Raw genomic sequence first — 16,153 nt, forward strand, 5'->3', positions numbered from 1 at the left:
GGATGCTTCTTCGTATCCCACCACTAAAGTCAGTGCTATTAAATTTGAAGATTGGGTATCTATGACAAATCATGCACAGATATGATTTGAAATCTGCTAAAAAGTCAAGGGACAATAGCTGTAACCATAACATTGTACGACTACTTAACCTAATCAGACATTCGGCTTCTGGGAAGCCCTAAATTAGTCTGGATTCTTTTTTAAATGCAATTTTGTCAATTCAGAGATGTGTTATATGAAACCCATAGAGGCATAAAGGAATCCCTGTGAAAGCAAAGTGTGTATCAGTTAAAAAGACAAGTCTATATTCCTCTCCATTTACCCAGCTAACTCTGCTCCATCTTTGAGATGGAAATAGAAGTGTCTTTCTGTGGTTTTGCTTTCCCTGATCCCCCTGTATGATGAAATTAGCCCCCCTTTCCCTCAGCTTTTACATGCTCCAGAAGAGGCTTATAATTTCTTTTCAAGTTAAAATTTCATTTTGATCAATTAATTCAGTTACGATTTGTTAATGTCTCTCACATTTTCTAGTCCACATTAACAGTTAATACTTATCGACGACTTATTCTGTGCAGCACTTTTCTAACTTTTTTATAACCATCATCCCATTTACTCCACCCAACCCCTCTCAATACACATCTTATTTTCCATATTTTTCTAGACAAGAAAATGGAGACACAGAGCGGTCATAAAAATACCAAATCTCACAGTTGGTAGAGGACCGAGCCAAAATCTGAACCAAGTAAAGTGACTCTGGAGTTTGTGCCTTTAATTACCGCACAACAGTGCTTCTCTATAAGCTCCAGGACAACATCTAGCGAAGGGCTCACTGAATCCCAGGAGTTTAATTAAAGTGTTTGGGAATAGTGAATAAATGAATGCAGGGAGAAGTGGGTGAATTAATTATGTGACTACTTCTTAACTCAATAAGTCATACTTGGCCCAGGAGAATGTTGCATGCTTTTACATTATAAACCATTTAAGCTGAATTTTTACTAGTAGGTGGAGTGACCCAAGAATTTGCAAAAGCAAAGCAGGAGCCTCTGGGAATCTTCCCACTATGCCCACCATCCTTGAGGGTCAGCAGTTAGAAAGATTTATTTTTCTTTTTTGGCTTCAGAGGAATCTTGAGTAGAGCATGCCAAGGGATTAGGACAGAGAGTGAGCTGCAGAGGACAAAAATTAGGGACTCAGCTCACCCATATTCTCAGTCAGCTCTGGATTCTTACACTCAGGATCCCTGGAGAAGTTTCTGTGGAATGACTGGTTTACTGGTCTGGGATTTGAAGGCAGAATTAGCTGTTTATAAGGTTAACATATAATTGGAGGCACAGGGCGTCTGGATGCAACCTTTGCCCATTTGCTGTTTAACTGAGTTAATTTTGGCCAGTTACAGATTTTCTGCTTGCAAAATTGCCAGCAAATTATTTTGAGTCTTGAATCTGCATTCTGTGCGTGTGCAACTTGGGATATCAGTGCTATGATTCCCTCAGAAGCAATCTAACCACAGCCTGCTCGCAAAGCAAGGAAAAGTTTTACGAGCAGAACTGCTCAGATACTGGACTGTAGCATCCTTTCTTCTTTGATTTTAGAAAGATGATGTTGGTCAAGGTGATGACCTTCCCATTTCAATTTCTCTGATGTTTCTCAGGCTGGCCACACAGTGAACCTCCAGAGATTGATTCCTGCTCTCGTTCCTTGAGGTTCAGTGCCTTTCAGAGGGCTGGTATTTAGAAAGAAGCCTCGGTTCCACAGATTTCAACCTTTTGTATACTCCTTTGAGTTTGCCGGTGGAAATGATAATGAGTTTCCTCAACAACCTGTGTACAGTGGTTAAGAGTTTGTATACTGGCATCAAAGTTTGGTTTCCCAAGAAGCAAATACCAAATCAAGGATTTAAGTGCAAGTGGTTTATTTGGAGAGTAGTATCAGAAAAATAACAACATGGGGTGAGGAAATGAGCCAAGAAAGAGAAGGAAGCTAATGGAAGGTGAGTTATCAAGTCAGATACCACTGGGGGCAACTGGAGCTCAAGTCCAAGTGGAAACAGAGACAGAACACTTGCCTCTGAGTTATCTTACCGGAGCAGCAAGGAAGCTGGGTTATTTGTGCACCAATTCTCATTAGTTATGGTCACAGGCTGTCCTTGTGGATGTGAATTTCCAAACACCCTTTGCTGGCACCGTGCTCATATAAAGCAGCCTCCCACAGGTCACAGAGAAATATCTCAGGCAAAGGAATGCAAAGTCCTGCCCCATGTGGGAGGCCTAAGGGGTGTGAGATGGGCTCTGATAGTGGACTCTGAAACCTGGATTCAAATCCTGGCTCCACCAATTTAACTGTATAATCTTGGGCAAACACGTTAGCCTCTCCAGAATGTCAGGCCCCTTGTCTGTAAAATGTATCTTACAATACAATAAATATATCACAGAGCTGTTGTGGAGAGTAAAGGAGATAATGCATATAACAAACTTGTCATAGTGCTGACCATATAGTAAAGGATGAAAAATGTTAGCAGTCCCATTTAAATTTTTTTTTCAATTACAGTTGACATGCAATATTATATTAGTTTTTGGTGTACAACAGTGATTAAACATTTATATAACTTACAAAGTGATCACCCCAATAAATCTAGTACCCATCTGACTCCATACATAATTATTACAATACTACTGACTATATTTCTTATGCTATCCTTTACTTCCCCAAGACTATTTTGTAATTACCAATTTATACTTCTTAATCCCTTCTCCTTTTCACCCACCCATTCCTCCAACTCCCCTTCTATCTGGCAACCATCAAAATGTTTTCTGCGTCTGTGAGTTTGTTTCTGTTTTGTTTGTTTATTTTTTAGATTCCACATATAAGTGAAATCATGCAGTATTGTCTTTCTCTATATGATTTATTTCACTTAGTATAATACTTTCCATGTCCATCCATGTTGTTGCAGATGGCAACATTTCATTCTATTTTATGACTGAGTATTATTTCATTGTATATATGTTCCACTTCTTTATCCATTCACCTATTGATGGACACTTAGATTGTTTCCATATCTTGGTTATTATAAATAATGCTGCAATGAACATATGGATGCATATTTTCAAATTAGTGGTTCAAATTTGGGTTTCTTTGGATAAATAATCAGAAGTGGAATTTTTAGTGTACTTTTTCTGGTAGAAGTATTGTTTTTCCAGCTATTTTTGGTTTGTTTGTTTCCATTTTCATGAAATATCTTTTCCCATCCCTTTACTTATAGTCTATGTGTCTTTCAATCTGAAGTGACTCTTTTGTAGGCAGCATATGTAAAAGTTTTGTTTTCTTATCTACTTGGCCACCCAATCTTTAGATTGGAACATTTAATCCATTTACATTGAAATAAATTGTTGCTAGATATGTAGTTACTACCATTTTATTATTCATATTTTATTTATATATATTTTCTCTTCTTCTTCTTAAAGAAATCCCTTTAACATTTCTTGTAATATTGGTTTGGTGATGATGAAGGTGACAAACTCCTTTAGCTTTTTCTTATCTGGTAAGGTCTTTATCCATCCTTCAATTCTAAATGATAGCTAGGTAAGTAAACTTAGTTGTAGGTCCTTGCTTTTCATCACTTTGAATATTTCATGCCAATACATTCTGGCTTGCAAAGTTTCTGTTGAGAAATTAGCTGAGAGACTTGTGGGAGCTCCTTTGTAAGTAATTAACTGCTTTTTTCTTGCTGCTTTTAAGATTCTCTCTTTGTCTTTAACCTTTGGCATTTTAATTATGACATGTCCTGATGTGGGCCTCCTTGGGTTCATTTTGTTTGGGACTCTGCACTTCCTAGGCTTGTATGTCTATTTCCTTCACCAGGTTAGGGAAGTTTTCCATTATTTCTTGAAATAGGTTTTCAATTCCTTGCTCACTTTCTCTTCTGGTATCCCTATGATGCAAATGTTGGTTCACTTGATGTTGTCCCAAAGCCCCCTTAAACTATTCTTATTACTTACTTACTTACTTACTTACTTACTTACTTACTTACTTACTTACTTACTTATTTTGCTTGGATGTTTTTCTACCTTATCTTCCAAACCACTGATTCAATCCTCTGCTTCATCTAATCTACTGTTGATTCCCTCTCATGTATTCTTTTTTTTAGTTACTGTACTCATTTCTGACTGGTTCTTTTTATGTTTTCTATTCCCGCTTTTGTGTTTTCTACTCCCACTTTAATATTTCCTATCTCTTTATTGACATTCTCATTGAGATCATGGATCATCCTTAAAACCAGTGTTTTGAACTCTGCATCTGGTAGATTGCTTGTCTTCACATTGTTTAGTTCTTTTCCTGGAGCTTTGTTCTGTTCTTTCATGTGTGATATGTTTCTTTATCTCTCTATTTTGGTTGCCTCCCTGTGTTTGTTTCTATGTATTAGGTAGGGCAGCTATGTCTACCTGTCTTAGTAGAGTGGCCTTATGTAGTAGATGTCCTGTAGGGCCCAGTGGTATAGTATCCCTGATCACCTGAGCCATGTGCTCCAGGTGTGTCCCTTGTGTGAAGCATGTGTGCCCTCCTGTTGGAGCTTAGCCTTGGTTACTGTTTGCACATCAGTGGGAGGGATTCAATCTTGGGATGATTGGTTGTGAGGACTTGCTCTGACTACAATGGAGAAGCTAATGTGTAGGGGCTGAACCTATGGAGCAGGAGTCACTTTAGCAGGACTTTGGTGCCTGCCCAGTCTGCCCTTTGGGTGCGTTGTCTGCACGGGTTGCTGGGTGGTGCTCTGCCATGGTCCAAAGCTGGCCACAGGGTGTCCCAGCCCTAGAGCCTCCAGAGAGGAGTCCCGTCACAAGTCAAGATCAGCTGTCATCTATGCCCTGCCTGGAGCCACCTGCATGGGCCTCAAAGAGATCTGCAGATGGCCAAAACCCTCAAAGGGCTTGGAGGTGTGTAGGAGGGGCCAGGCCATGAATTGAAGCCAGCTGCCAGGAGTGCTGGCTTAGGGCTGCTCAGCAAGAGATATGGGACATGCCAAGGCCAGGTGCTGCTTGTTTGGGATTTGTGGGCCTCTGAGAAATTTTAGGAAAGTTTGAAACATGAACTAAGACAGGCTGTTTGCATGAAAAAACCACCATAAGTGGTTTGGGTGGGCTTGCAAGTTGGGAGGGGCGGGGTCTCAGGGAATCAGCAGGGCAGAGCTAACGGTTTTAGCCTCCTGATGGAGACTCAGGTATGGCGGCTGCCTGCATCTGCATGCAGGATTGGGGAGGGCTCAACAAAAGAACAAGAGATTAAATCTGCATTTCTATCTGGGAGGAAGCTGCCCCTTCAGCCCTCACCCTAGAGCCAGAAAATTCAATCCCTCCCTGTATGTCCCTGGTCCCTTTTGAGTTGTTGCCCCAGCACCAGAGCTCAGAGTAAGTGAGTCTGTCAGCGAGTAAGTTTATGCGTGAGCTTCTTAAGAAGAATGTCTGCGACTCCAGCTGCCCTGTGCTCACTCACCCATAATCTCTGCTGGTTTTCACAGCCAGAAGTTGTGGGGACTTTTCTTCCTGCCACTGGAACCCTGGATTGTGGTTGGGACCCCTTGCTTCTCAGGGGGGACCTCCACAGCCAAGTTATCCCTCCCAATTTTTAACCACCACATGTGGATGTGGGAACAACCTGTTCTGCATCTCCACCTCTCCTAAGTCTCAAGGTGGCCTCTTCCATATATCCTTAGTTATAGGACTTCTGTTTAGCTGGACTTTAGGAGATTCTCAGTGATGATTGTTCTGTAGTTTAGTTATAAGTCCAATGTGGTCATGAGAGTAGGTAAGCACAGAGTCTTCCTACTCCACCATTTTGACCAGAAAATTAGCAGTCATATTTTAAGTATATGGAGCATATTCCCTGTGCCGGTATATGTGGTAAGTGCTTGGTATAAGAGGTGAGGAGAGAGAAGCAATTCTTATCTTCACAGGACTTATGCTTTTTTCCTACTAAACCTACAACTATTGCTTACCTTTTAAAAGTACTCCTTATCTAAGAGTATGTCACATACTTTTATGCTCCAAAACATATAACCTAAATTTTTGACACTTAGATGCAGTGTCCCAAGGATTTGCAAAGACAATGCTGATCCTTTGGAAGCAATTATAAATTTTAAGATTTTTAGTAGCAAATTTACAAAAGTAAAAAGAAAGTGGTGAAATTACTTTTAATAACCTATCAATATAGTCTAATCTGTAAAGTATTAGCATTTTAATGTGTAATCCATGTACAAATTATTAATTAGATATTTTACTTTATTTTTATTTTTTTGTGTTTAGTCTTCAAAACCCAACGTGTGTTTTATACTGACAGTTTCATCCCAGCTGCATTTTAAGGGCTCAGTATCTACGTGTGGCTCATGGCCACCATATTGGACTGTGAAGGTCTAGTGGGCCCTAGATTCCTTTTAAAAGTAACTTCTACTGGAGTAGTTCCATTGTTCTCTTCATAGATGATAATGCTCCTTTGCATCTATGAAAGTGAAATTGGTTTTAGCTCAGAGATCATATGACACTGACAGTTTCTATAATGAAATCTCACACATGGAAACCATAGTGAGATTCTTAGCAGGTGTAAAAATCTGACAAAGTTATTTCTTTAACTGAAAGTTAATGGAAACTGCCACAGCTGTTCCCATTTGCACATTTTCCAAATCTTGATGCCAAAACAAAATTGTTGGCAACCACAGGAGAAGTACAACTTACCTCTTCATCTGGGAATGAAATTAAGACCTCAGCTCATTTCTAAAATTCACAAATTTGGTAAAAGTTAGCAGGGCAAACACACAAGCCAGTGTTAAAATATTGATGGCTTTGATTTTCTCAGGTGCTGCTGCTAACATCTGCAGAAGATTTGGACTGTGTTCCTGGATTTCAGCAGAAACTATTCCATATCAATCAACCAGCTGAATTCATCGAGGACCAGGAGATTCTAAACTGTAAGCAATGTCACTTGACAATGCTTTTGATCTATCCTTATATTTCAATTTACCAATGTCTATTAACATATCTCAAGAACTGGTATTCTCTAAACTGTTTTCCCATCATTATTCTTATTCTGGTTGATCAAGAATGGAAGGCTTTGAATAAGGGCCTTGCCATTTTAGAGGTGAATAGAGTAGAGTGTGTCACTTTTTAGTATTTTACCATCGGTGAGGATTTCCTGACTGCTCCCAGAAATGGGGACCACTAGCTCCCAACGTGAGAACTACTCTGTGCAAAGAAAATAAGATCCATTTCTCCTGGGCTGATCCCCGAGAGCAAGGCCATTGCCTTCTTGTGGATTGCTATCCTCCTGTAGTTTGTCATACAAAGCATTAGATCAAAATTATGGTGAGAGCAGGGTGTTGGCTTCTGGGAATTTTTAGGCATGGGAATTCAAAACTCTTCTTTTTAAGGCTAATAAGATGGTTTTCAGAAAGATTCAAAACCTCTACTGGGTATTCTGTGGATTAAATGCAAATACCCCCAAATTCCAATTAATTTCATTAAAATATACTCCCCTCAAACCTATAGTTATAATCGTTTTTTTGTTTTTTAATGTTGATATTATATTGTTTTATCTTTATGAGGACATGGAATACATCACTAAGTGCATAACAAACATAGTTTTAGCACAGTAGAATTTAAAATTAATGATAGACAAATAGCAATTTAATTGTAGGCTCTTAAGTACCGTTCTTTACATTTGGGAATGAAGAATATGAAAACAGTGGTTTAGTTTGATCAACAGATGCTCTGAGGTCCCTTCAGGGAAGATAACTGTACATTTGCCCCTATGGTCTCGGTTTTGCCTTCCAGGCTAGCCCCATTCCTTCATTCCTATACTATATGGCCAGCATGTTTAAAGAAAAGTTGGGAGGCGGGGGTAGGGGGAAACAGCCTGCTTGCTTGATTGGTTTATCCTGTGAGTCTGGAACGCATTTTAAGAGTTGAAAGGAACACAATAATGAAGATGCAATGTTAAGCATCAAGGGAGCTATCCAAGGTGGAGCCCAGCCACATCTTGATGCAATTACACCAATGGAATCATTTCAATAATTAGAATCTGTAATGACAAGGTGCAGGACTGGCACAATAAGTGAATTCCAATATGCGATTCTATATTAATTTGATCCCTGAGTGTGACTTCTGGGTCAGGCTATCAGGAACCCTCATTTGTCTTTTGATTCTGCTGTTAATCAGAATCGATATGTTTCAGACAGAACTCGGTTTATGAGAACATTTTTCTGACTCTCTCATCTATCTTATTTCTCTCTCTTTCTCTTCCCTTCTATCTCTCTTTCTATCTCCCCCCTCCTTCTCTCTCTCTCCTCTTTTTTTCCAAGTGATTATCTCAAATGGTATCTATATTAACATGCGTGGAAATGTGAAGCCACCCTGAGTATGGAAATTAATAGCGTTCGTATGCAAAGCAGGCCCATAAATGTGATTGCTTCTGTAATCTTCACTCCACCAAACAGCTTTTAATTCACTGCTGAGAAGCTGGAAACAATCATACTTTGGGGGATCTTTTTAATTTAAACTAGACCATACTACACATTCCAATATCACAGTTGTATGTGCGTGTGTGTGTGTGTGTTTGTGTGTTTTCAATCCCCTAAGTAATTAAGTAGGTTATGGTTGTTGGTTCTGTGTAAGTAAATGCTAAATGGAACTGGGTTGATTATCAATGATAGCACATCCAGGAAAAGTCAGTGATATGGGAATTGAGGATATTAAAAAATTTATATGTGAATTTGTATGTAAATTGTTGGATCAGCAAAATCTGACTACCCTCTCTCAGCGAAACCATAGATCCATATATATTACTAGAGTAAAAAAAATACAGAGAGCAGATCTAGTTAGGTACTTTTGAGTTCATCTCAAAGCAATGGGCATAGGTTATTATGATTATAGACCCTGTGAATAAGGTTAATTGTGCCTAAATGAAGAAGAAAGTTTTCACAAATTTGAGAATGCCTATTGAATATTCTTTGAGAAAATCTTGATTTCAAGAAGCAGTAGCAATATATTGCTCTACTCTACTTGCAAGAGGAAATTAAAAAATATTGAACAAATTGTTCCCCCAAGCAACTAACATTTTAAGTCTCTCTCTGTCTCTGTCTCTCTCTCTCCCCACCCCTTCTCCCTCTCCCCCTCCCCTTCCCTCCTTCTCTCCCTACCCCCACTCCTCTTACTCTTGCTCCCTCCTTCACTCTCTTCTTTCCTCCTTCTCTCTCTCTCCCTCCTTTCCTTCCTCTTTCCCTTCCTCTTCCTCTTTCCTCTCTCATTCTCAGTTTCTTTCATATATGTTGTTATAGTTCAACACAAGATCTTTCTATTTCTTAAATTGTAATTAAGAAGCCAATGAGTGGCAGGTGCTCTCCAAATGAACACTACATTGACACAAGGCTAACATCTGGATGAAAACCAAAAAAGATCAAACAGAACCAGAAAGTGCTAAATACTTAGACATTTGAGGTATCAAGATCTAAGAAATGGTTACAGATATTTTAGTGACATATAAATATAAAATGATATTCAATTAATAACAGATGTTAAAAGAAACCAGGTTGGTTACATTATCTTGGGCTTCACTTATGTCATTTGTACTTTCTATTTTTCCTTTAACTTTGTAATGTTTAAGAGCTTTTGTTTCCAAATCATTGTCAATTTTTGTCTTTCAGAAGATGTAAACATAGCATAATCAATCAATTGATGTCTACACTTTTCACTATTCTATAAAGTTGTCTGAAAGTGTTGTCTCTTTGCCTGACAGATCCAGTATATCTATCTGCTCATATCCTGGACTTATTATATTCAACCAATTCTGTGTTCAGCTTTTAGCAGGCTACAGGAATGTTTATTCTGTCCATGGCTTCCTGCTCTCTTTGTTCAGATGGTAATATTTCCTTTTATCCCTTTTCATCTTTCTCCTCAATTCTCAATGACTTATCTTTTTTTTTCTACTTTAACTGTTACTAATGGTCACCTCCACTCCTTTTATTTCCCTAATATTTTATTCACTGTTCACTCCGATACATCTTTCCCTCAGTTGTTCTAAAGCCTTTTATTTTCTTCACATCCCAATAACTCTTTATTCTACTCTCCTTCCCACTAACTATACTTGCTTTCGTCTTTAAAAGGCCATTTTTCAACAAGTTTCTAGGATCAAAACATGGCATTCCACTATTTCTTCTAATATAACCAGGGGAGCGCTTTCATTGTGTCTTTTACTGTGTGATGCAAAGCCCCCAACTCATGACAACTTGGACAAAACTTTCCCGGCTTCATCTCAGTCTTGAAAGGTGAGCTGGAAAGATGTATGTGGTTAAGCCCATTTTTGATGAGAGGTACAAGAAGAAAGCGGAAGACAGCTTAGAAGGCAGAAACTCAGAAAGGAGAGATCCTTTCAAGGTCTTTGATCTCAGGGAGGAATCTGTGAAGGCTTTGTTGCAGGAATCGCTGCTAGCCCCAAACACCTAGAATTATCTTAAATCGGTTGGTGTGGTTGCTTCTCATGTAACATAAAAGTATGTGATTCTGGTAGTCACCATCTTGGTACCATGAGATTTGCATAGCCACCATAGTTATAGCCTCCCAGCTGTCACCCAGGCTCCAGAAGAATAACTGGCCTGGAAAACTGACCAGCCACCAAGCTGAGGGAGAAAAAGACCAAGGCACAAGCCCCTGACATCTTGTATTCTGTAAAATTACAGAACAGCATATTTTTCCCTGTCCCTGTCATCTCAGACAGACCTTCTGTCATTATGGAGGTATCTGATCATTGTGTTTGCTAGGGAAAACCATACTCATGATCTTTCAGCCTCTGTCAGTGGGAGACTTCTTTACTAACACCCCATAAGCCACCCAGCCGCTATCAGGGCAGCACTTTTTTCCTTCTAGTTTATTCTTCATGGATTACTCCTTTTAGATTGTACACACAGAACATACAGATACATAAAGAGAGATTGCCATGCCTGAGTTCACCTAAAATGCAAACTTAAAAGTAATTATACTTTTAATAAATAACCTGCAGTAGTCAGAATACGCTTGGTACCAAACAACCCCAGTGACCTAATAGAATAAAAGTTATTTTTCATGCAGGTCATGTGGACGCAGCCTGGGCTGCACTCCTGGGTAGCTCTCTTCCAAGTGGCTGCTCTCCATTGCAGGAACTAGAGGACCCAAGCTACTTCCAACTTGGTCCTGCCATCTTGTGCCTTTTGTCACTCTTATGTCACGAAGCTAGCAGACAGGGGGACAATAGTATGCTTAACTACCTTAGCTCACAAGGCAAATGTATCGTATCTGCTCCATTCTATTAGCCAACATAACTGCAAGCGAGGCTGAGGAATGTAGAGGAATACATGTTTGTTGTGTGCTCACAGCCCCTAATAAAACGTGACTGAAGTCACAAAGAAACTCCTGAAAGAGACAGAAATAGATCACAAAGGAGGCAGCCATTTCAGAGTAGCTTGGGCCTACATAGGAGAGAGTACAAAGTTGTTCATTCGAGCAGGAGAGCAAGATCCTGTACCTGTGACTACCTCCTGCTTTTCTTATCAGGACATCACTGGCTTCCTACTCTGACCAGTCAGCTTCTTCCCTGCTCCCTCTTAGAAATCCCCCATGAGAAGGATCTCACTTTCTGATGGCTCTGATAAAGATGGGCTCCAATTGCATCCTCCTGATGATTGTAATATTATGGTTATGATCATATAGTTTTAAACTCACATTGACTAGGGTTCAAACATATGACACAGTCACATGTTATCTGAGTGACCATGAGTAAGTTATTTGAATCATGAGTAAGTTATTTGAATCTTCGGAGTTTGAATTATGCCATCTCTATAAGAATAATAATAGCAGTTCTTACTTGCAGAGTTGATACACTAATTGGTGGGAAAATGCTTGAAACGTAGCTATGAATAAGTGGAAGCTGCTATTATTATTATATCATTATTGCTATTGTTGTTGCTGTTATTATTATTATTCATAACCCTTAGATAGGTTCATTTTCCTTATAATGACCATCTAAATCTAGCTTTTTTGAAGATAAATTGTGGGCATTAAAAATCTGAAGAGATGAAGAAACATCTAAAGTGTGATTCTAAGATTTAAATCTCATAGACCAGTAGATTTTTCTTTTTTAATCTTGGATTGATAGGAGTGCATTTTAAAATATCTTAACTCTGGATATGAAAAAATAAAAAAACTAGCAAGTAAAAAAGATGAATACCCCATTACTTTGGCCAGAATTTTCTTCTAATAGGCCATTTGGTTCCCAAAACCAAACCAAACAGGAGTAAGCACTAATTACAGAAGAGAAGGTAGTCCCTCTGATTTGAGTAAATTTTGCTCTGTAAAAAATGCACATAATGTCTTTACCTCATTTTGTTAAGAAATCACTGATCTAAGGCATTAGGTTAACATTACTTTTTTTCAATCTTGACTTTTATGATAATTCTTCTAAAGTTTCAATATGGTAATTTTTCTGAGGAGTCAGGGAGAACTCTTAAGAGATTTCTCCATGAAAGGCTAAATGCATATGCATATGTTGATAGAATGAAGAGAGAGAGAGAGAGAGAGAGTGAGCGCTCATGAGCGCGAACGAGCGCATGAGAAGCAAACATTTCTAGAAAATGTGACAAATGCAAACATAAGGACCAGATGGTGGGATTTTTAAAAGGTACCGCCAGTGCTGACCATTGCAGCATAAGCAGCCTTCATAGCTGACATTCACTGTGCACTCTCTAAATGCGGAGGGCCCCCTTCAATTTCATAACAGCCCTTAGGGAAAAAAACAGTCTCATATATCCATTTTACAGGTGAGGATACTAAGGCTTGGCTAGGTGAAACAATTTAATCAAGGTTGTATTGCTCATAATTGGTGATGTCAAGACTTGAACCCAGGATTCCAGGGCCCTGGCTTTTATCCAGAGTTCTGGTCTAGTGTCTTATAGTTTTTGTTGATGTTGGTGGTGACATATCAAGGAAATTTGCCACTTAATTTTCTCATCCACTTTCATCAACCTGAATGAAATAAAGAGAGAACTTCCTACTTCATTATAGTTTTTTTCTGTTCATCGTCAACTTTATTTTTTCCTCTGTAATATAGAAAAATATATTTAAAAACCTCTTTTTTCCCCTTATTTTGGATGGATCCACTGCCAGATTGTTCATGACTTTGCATACGTGGCTTTCCACCCTCCCCATGAATTCTTTTCACCAAGACGGTGCTCGGTCATCCCACCTCGACACCGACCTTGGTTAGTGATGGGTCATCTATGGAGTGCATCGTGTTGCATTAATCATATCTGTATTTAACATACATGAGTCATGGCTTTTGAGAGTGTTTTTAATTGACTATAAATCAAGCAGGGAACTTGAAAAATGAAGGCAATTAATGAAAAAGCTATGTGAGAGGTGTTTTGCATCCTAACACAGGAAATACATTGCTAGTGAATTAAATGTCAAAACAAAGACCCTTCTGACCCTGCTGAAAAGATTTCATTTGGATGGCAATAAATGAATGAACTTTCCAACCTGGCAGGTGGGGAAATGCCTATTTCCTGAGCTTGAGTTGACTTGGGCTTTTGTCTGTCTATATTCTTTATCCTTAAGAACTTTATAAGTTCTTTTGCTTTTGTTTTCTGTTTCAGTGATTTGAGAAAAAAAACAATAGTTTCCTTTCTATTTTCTGGTTGTCCTTTTTATTACTAATTTGTATTTACTTTCAGACTGGGTTCATTAATTGATTAGTGCAATTATTTAACAATCCCTGGACTGAATGCTGGGAAGATCTTAATAAGGTTGGAATTTCAAGTGATATGTTTTAAGCTGTTGTGATATGCCAAGAAATAGTACTCTGGTGTCACTTAATTCACTCCATCATTATGAAGTGAATTCACTCAGTGATTTTACTTCGGGTCAGAATGTGGTCTCCTTTTTACATTAGTGAGAGTTTTTCCTGTATGTACACAAAGTCCTATAGAAATATAATATTTTTACAGGTTTCCCCTTCCCTCTCATTAACATATTTGTAACAATCTAGTAATCAGTCAATTTATATTTATTAGGATTCCCATAAATAAATTATACTACCTCATTTCATAAATGTAAAGTGATATAATAATGTAACTCCAAAATAAAAATAACACATATACAAGTAAGAGAGCAATATAATAAAATGCTAGAGAGCCTCTCATTGGACTTGGGTCCTAAATTATACTTCGAAGATGGGAAACATAAAATAACAGAGAGTGAGAGCCTTAGGAGATGAGGAATGTAGATACAGCTGTAGCTCTCTTGGGTAAGCTTTCTTATCAGAAGAATGGAAAAAATAAATAGACCAGAGGAATCACACTGTCAGCCTTTGGGCTAAATCTGCCCCACAGATATGGCCTGTTTGGCTGCTCAGTGTGGGAGTGTGAAGTGTTTAATGAAAGGAATTTGTTGTCAACACTGAGAATTTCACTTAAAAAAATTCATAACTTGTAGGCAGTTTTGGGCCTCCAGAGCATAGACCCTAGAGGCAGGCTGCTTGGGTTGAAATCTAAGGTAAGCCCATTATCAGTTAAGTATCTTGGGCAAGTTAGTTATTTGCTGCCAAAAGCAGTATAGCTATAATAGCTGAGGACTTTCCTGTGGCCCTCCAATCTCTACTGTCTTCCAGTTGACTAGTAGGCTTCCCTGTTAATTCTGTCTGCCCCTTATAGGCAGATAAATTCTCCTCCATGAAGTCACTTGCTCTTAAGACTGGTGTGCAGACCAAGTGATATGCCGCAAAAGACCAAACATAGGTGTTGTTTTTATCAAACCATTCCTATTATTGACAGTAGCTGTTATTATTTGTCAAGAAAGCAGAGGACAGTGCTGAGAAATGGAAGGGCATGGGCTGGCTGGCACTTACTGAGACTTCGAAATCTATTTTCAGTGTTTTGAATTGTTAATATAGGTAATGCGTGAAAAGGGAAGCTATGTAATCAGACAGCGTGGCTGGCTTTCTGGATGTTTGGAATAGGAGATAGATGAGAGGATAGAGTAGGGAAGGCTCAGGTCTGCATAGAGCCATTTCAGAAGTTCTGCAATGGAGATGGTTGGGAGGCTTATCATAGTAGAAATGGGCAGGGAAGGTGACAGCATGATTGAGGAGCACCTGAATATGAAATAAGGATGAGGGCAGAGACCCAGAGAACTCCAAGGGTCTAGAAGAAAAGTTTTCTAAGAAAGAGTCTATTCCAGCTCAAACATTGACTTACATGACCCTTTTCCTCTCTGGGTCTCTGTTTCCCCATTTGTAATGTGAGGGTATATTATTAGTCAGGACTATTTTGGCTGCAATCTAAAGTAACCCAACTCTAATTGGCTTCAGCAAAAATATATAAAATTATCAGTTCACATAACTGAAAATTTCCAGGTTTGAGCTGGCTTTAGGAACAGCTGCATTTAGATGCTTTCATGATGTTATCAATTTCACCCTTCATTTCTTAGCTCTGCTTTTTATAGTGTTGATACTCCTCACTCTCAGAGGAGAGCCACCAGCAACTCCAGTTGTTTATTCTTCCAGCTTAACACCCCACAGTGTCTCTTTTCCAAGTATTCCAGCAAATATATCACAACTAAAACTCTCTCAGTTTACCTCGGGTCATGTGCCTATCCCTGAACCAATCACAGTGTCCCAGAAGATTTGCTATCTCTATAGACGAGGACTGGGGAATGGAGATGCTGTTCTCTGACAGAAAGGAGTGATGCTGGGCTTGCAAATACAAGAGAGTCCACCATGGGGGTGTTTGACTTTATCGCTAAGGCCCTTCAGTACTAACAGTTTATGAGTGCAGACTGTGCTCCATGCATGAGAATTTTTATAACCTAGCACACAGGCAAATGGAAATGTCTCTTAAGTGGCAGAGGACAAGGACAGCCATCACACCAGTTTTCTCACTGGTGATGCCGGTGAGCAGATTGCCTCATTAAGACTGCAATATTCTAAGTGCTGCCATATGGCCTCACTCCTCAACCTGTTGAGTGTCTTCACTGACATGATTCCAGAGCTGGTATAAATCTCTTTTATCTCTGTTTTCCTTCAAGGGATTAAGAATACAGTAGTCCCCTTCTTATCTGCTGTTTTGCTTTTTTTTTTTTTTTTTTTT

The 16,153-nt window shown here is 39.0% G+C and overlaps 1 protein-coding gene across 4 annotated transcripts in view; it reads left to right on the top strand.

Annotated features, from left to right (window-relative positions):
* CDH13 (cadherin 13) overlaps positions 1-16,153 on the top strand; it is a 1,315,977-nt gene that overhangs the window by 562,133 nt on the left and 737,691 nt on the right. For all 4 annotated transcript variants that reach the window (XM_016165971.2, XM_016165972.2, XM_036232119.1 and 1 more), the window contains one exon: positions 6,844-6,955. In XM_016165971.2, coding sequence (XP_016021457.2) covers positions 6,844-6,955 — 112 coding nt within the window. The remainder of the gene's footprint in view (positions 1-6,843; positions 6,956-16,153) is intronic.

The sequence above is a fragment of the Rousettus aegyptiacus genome, unplaced genomic scaffold (assembly GCF_014176215.1).
Source record: "Rousettus aegyptiacus isolate mRouAeg1 unplaced genomic scaffold, mRouAeg1.p scaffold_m13_p_14, whole genome shotgun sequence".
Classification (NCBI taxonomy): domain Eukaryota; kingdom Metazoa; phylum Chordata; class Mammalia; order Chiroptera; family Pteropodidae; genus Rousettus; species Rousettus aegyptiacus.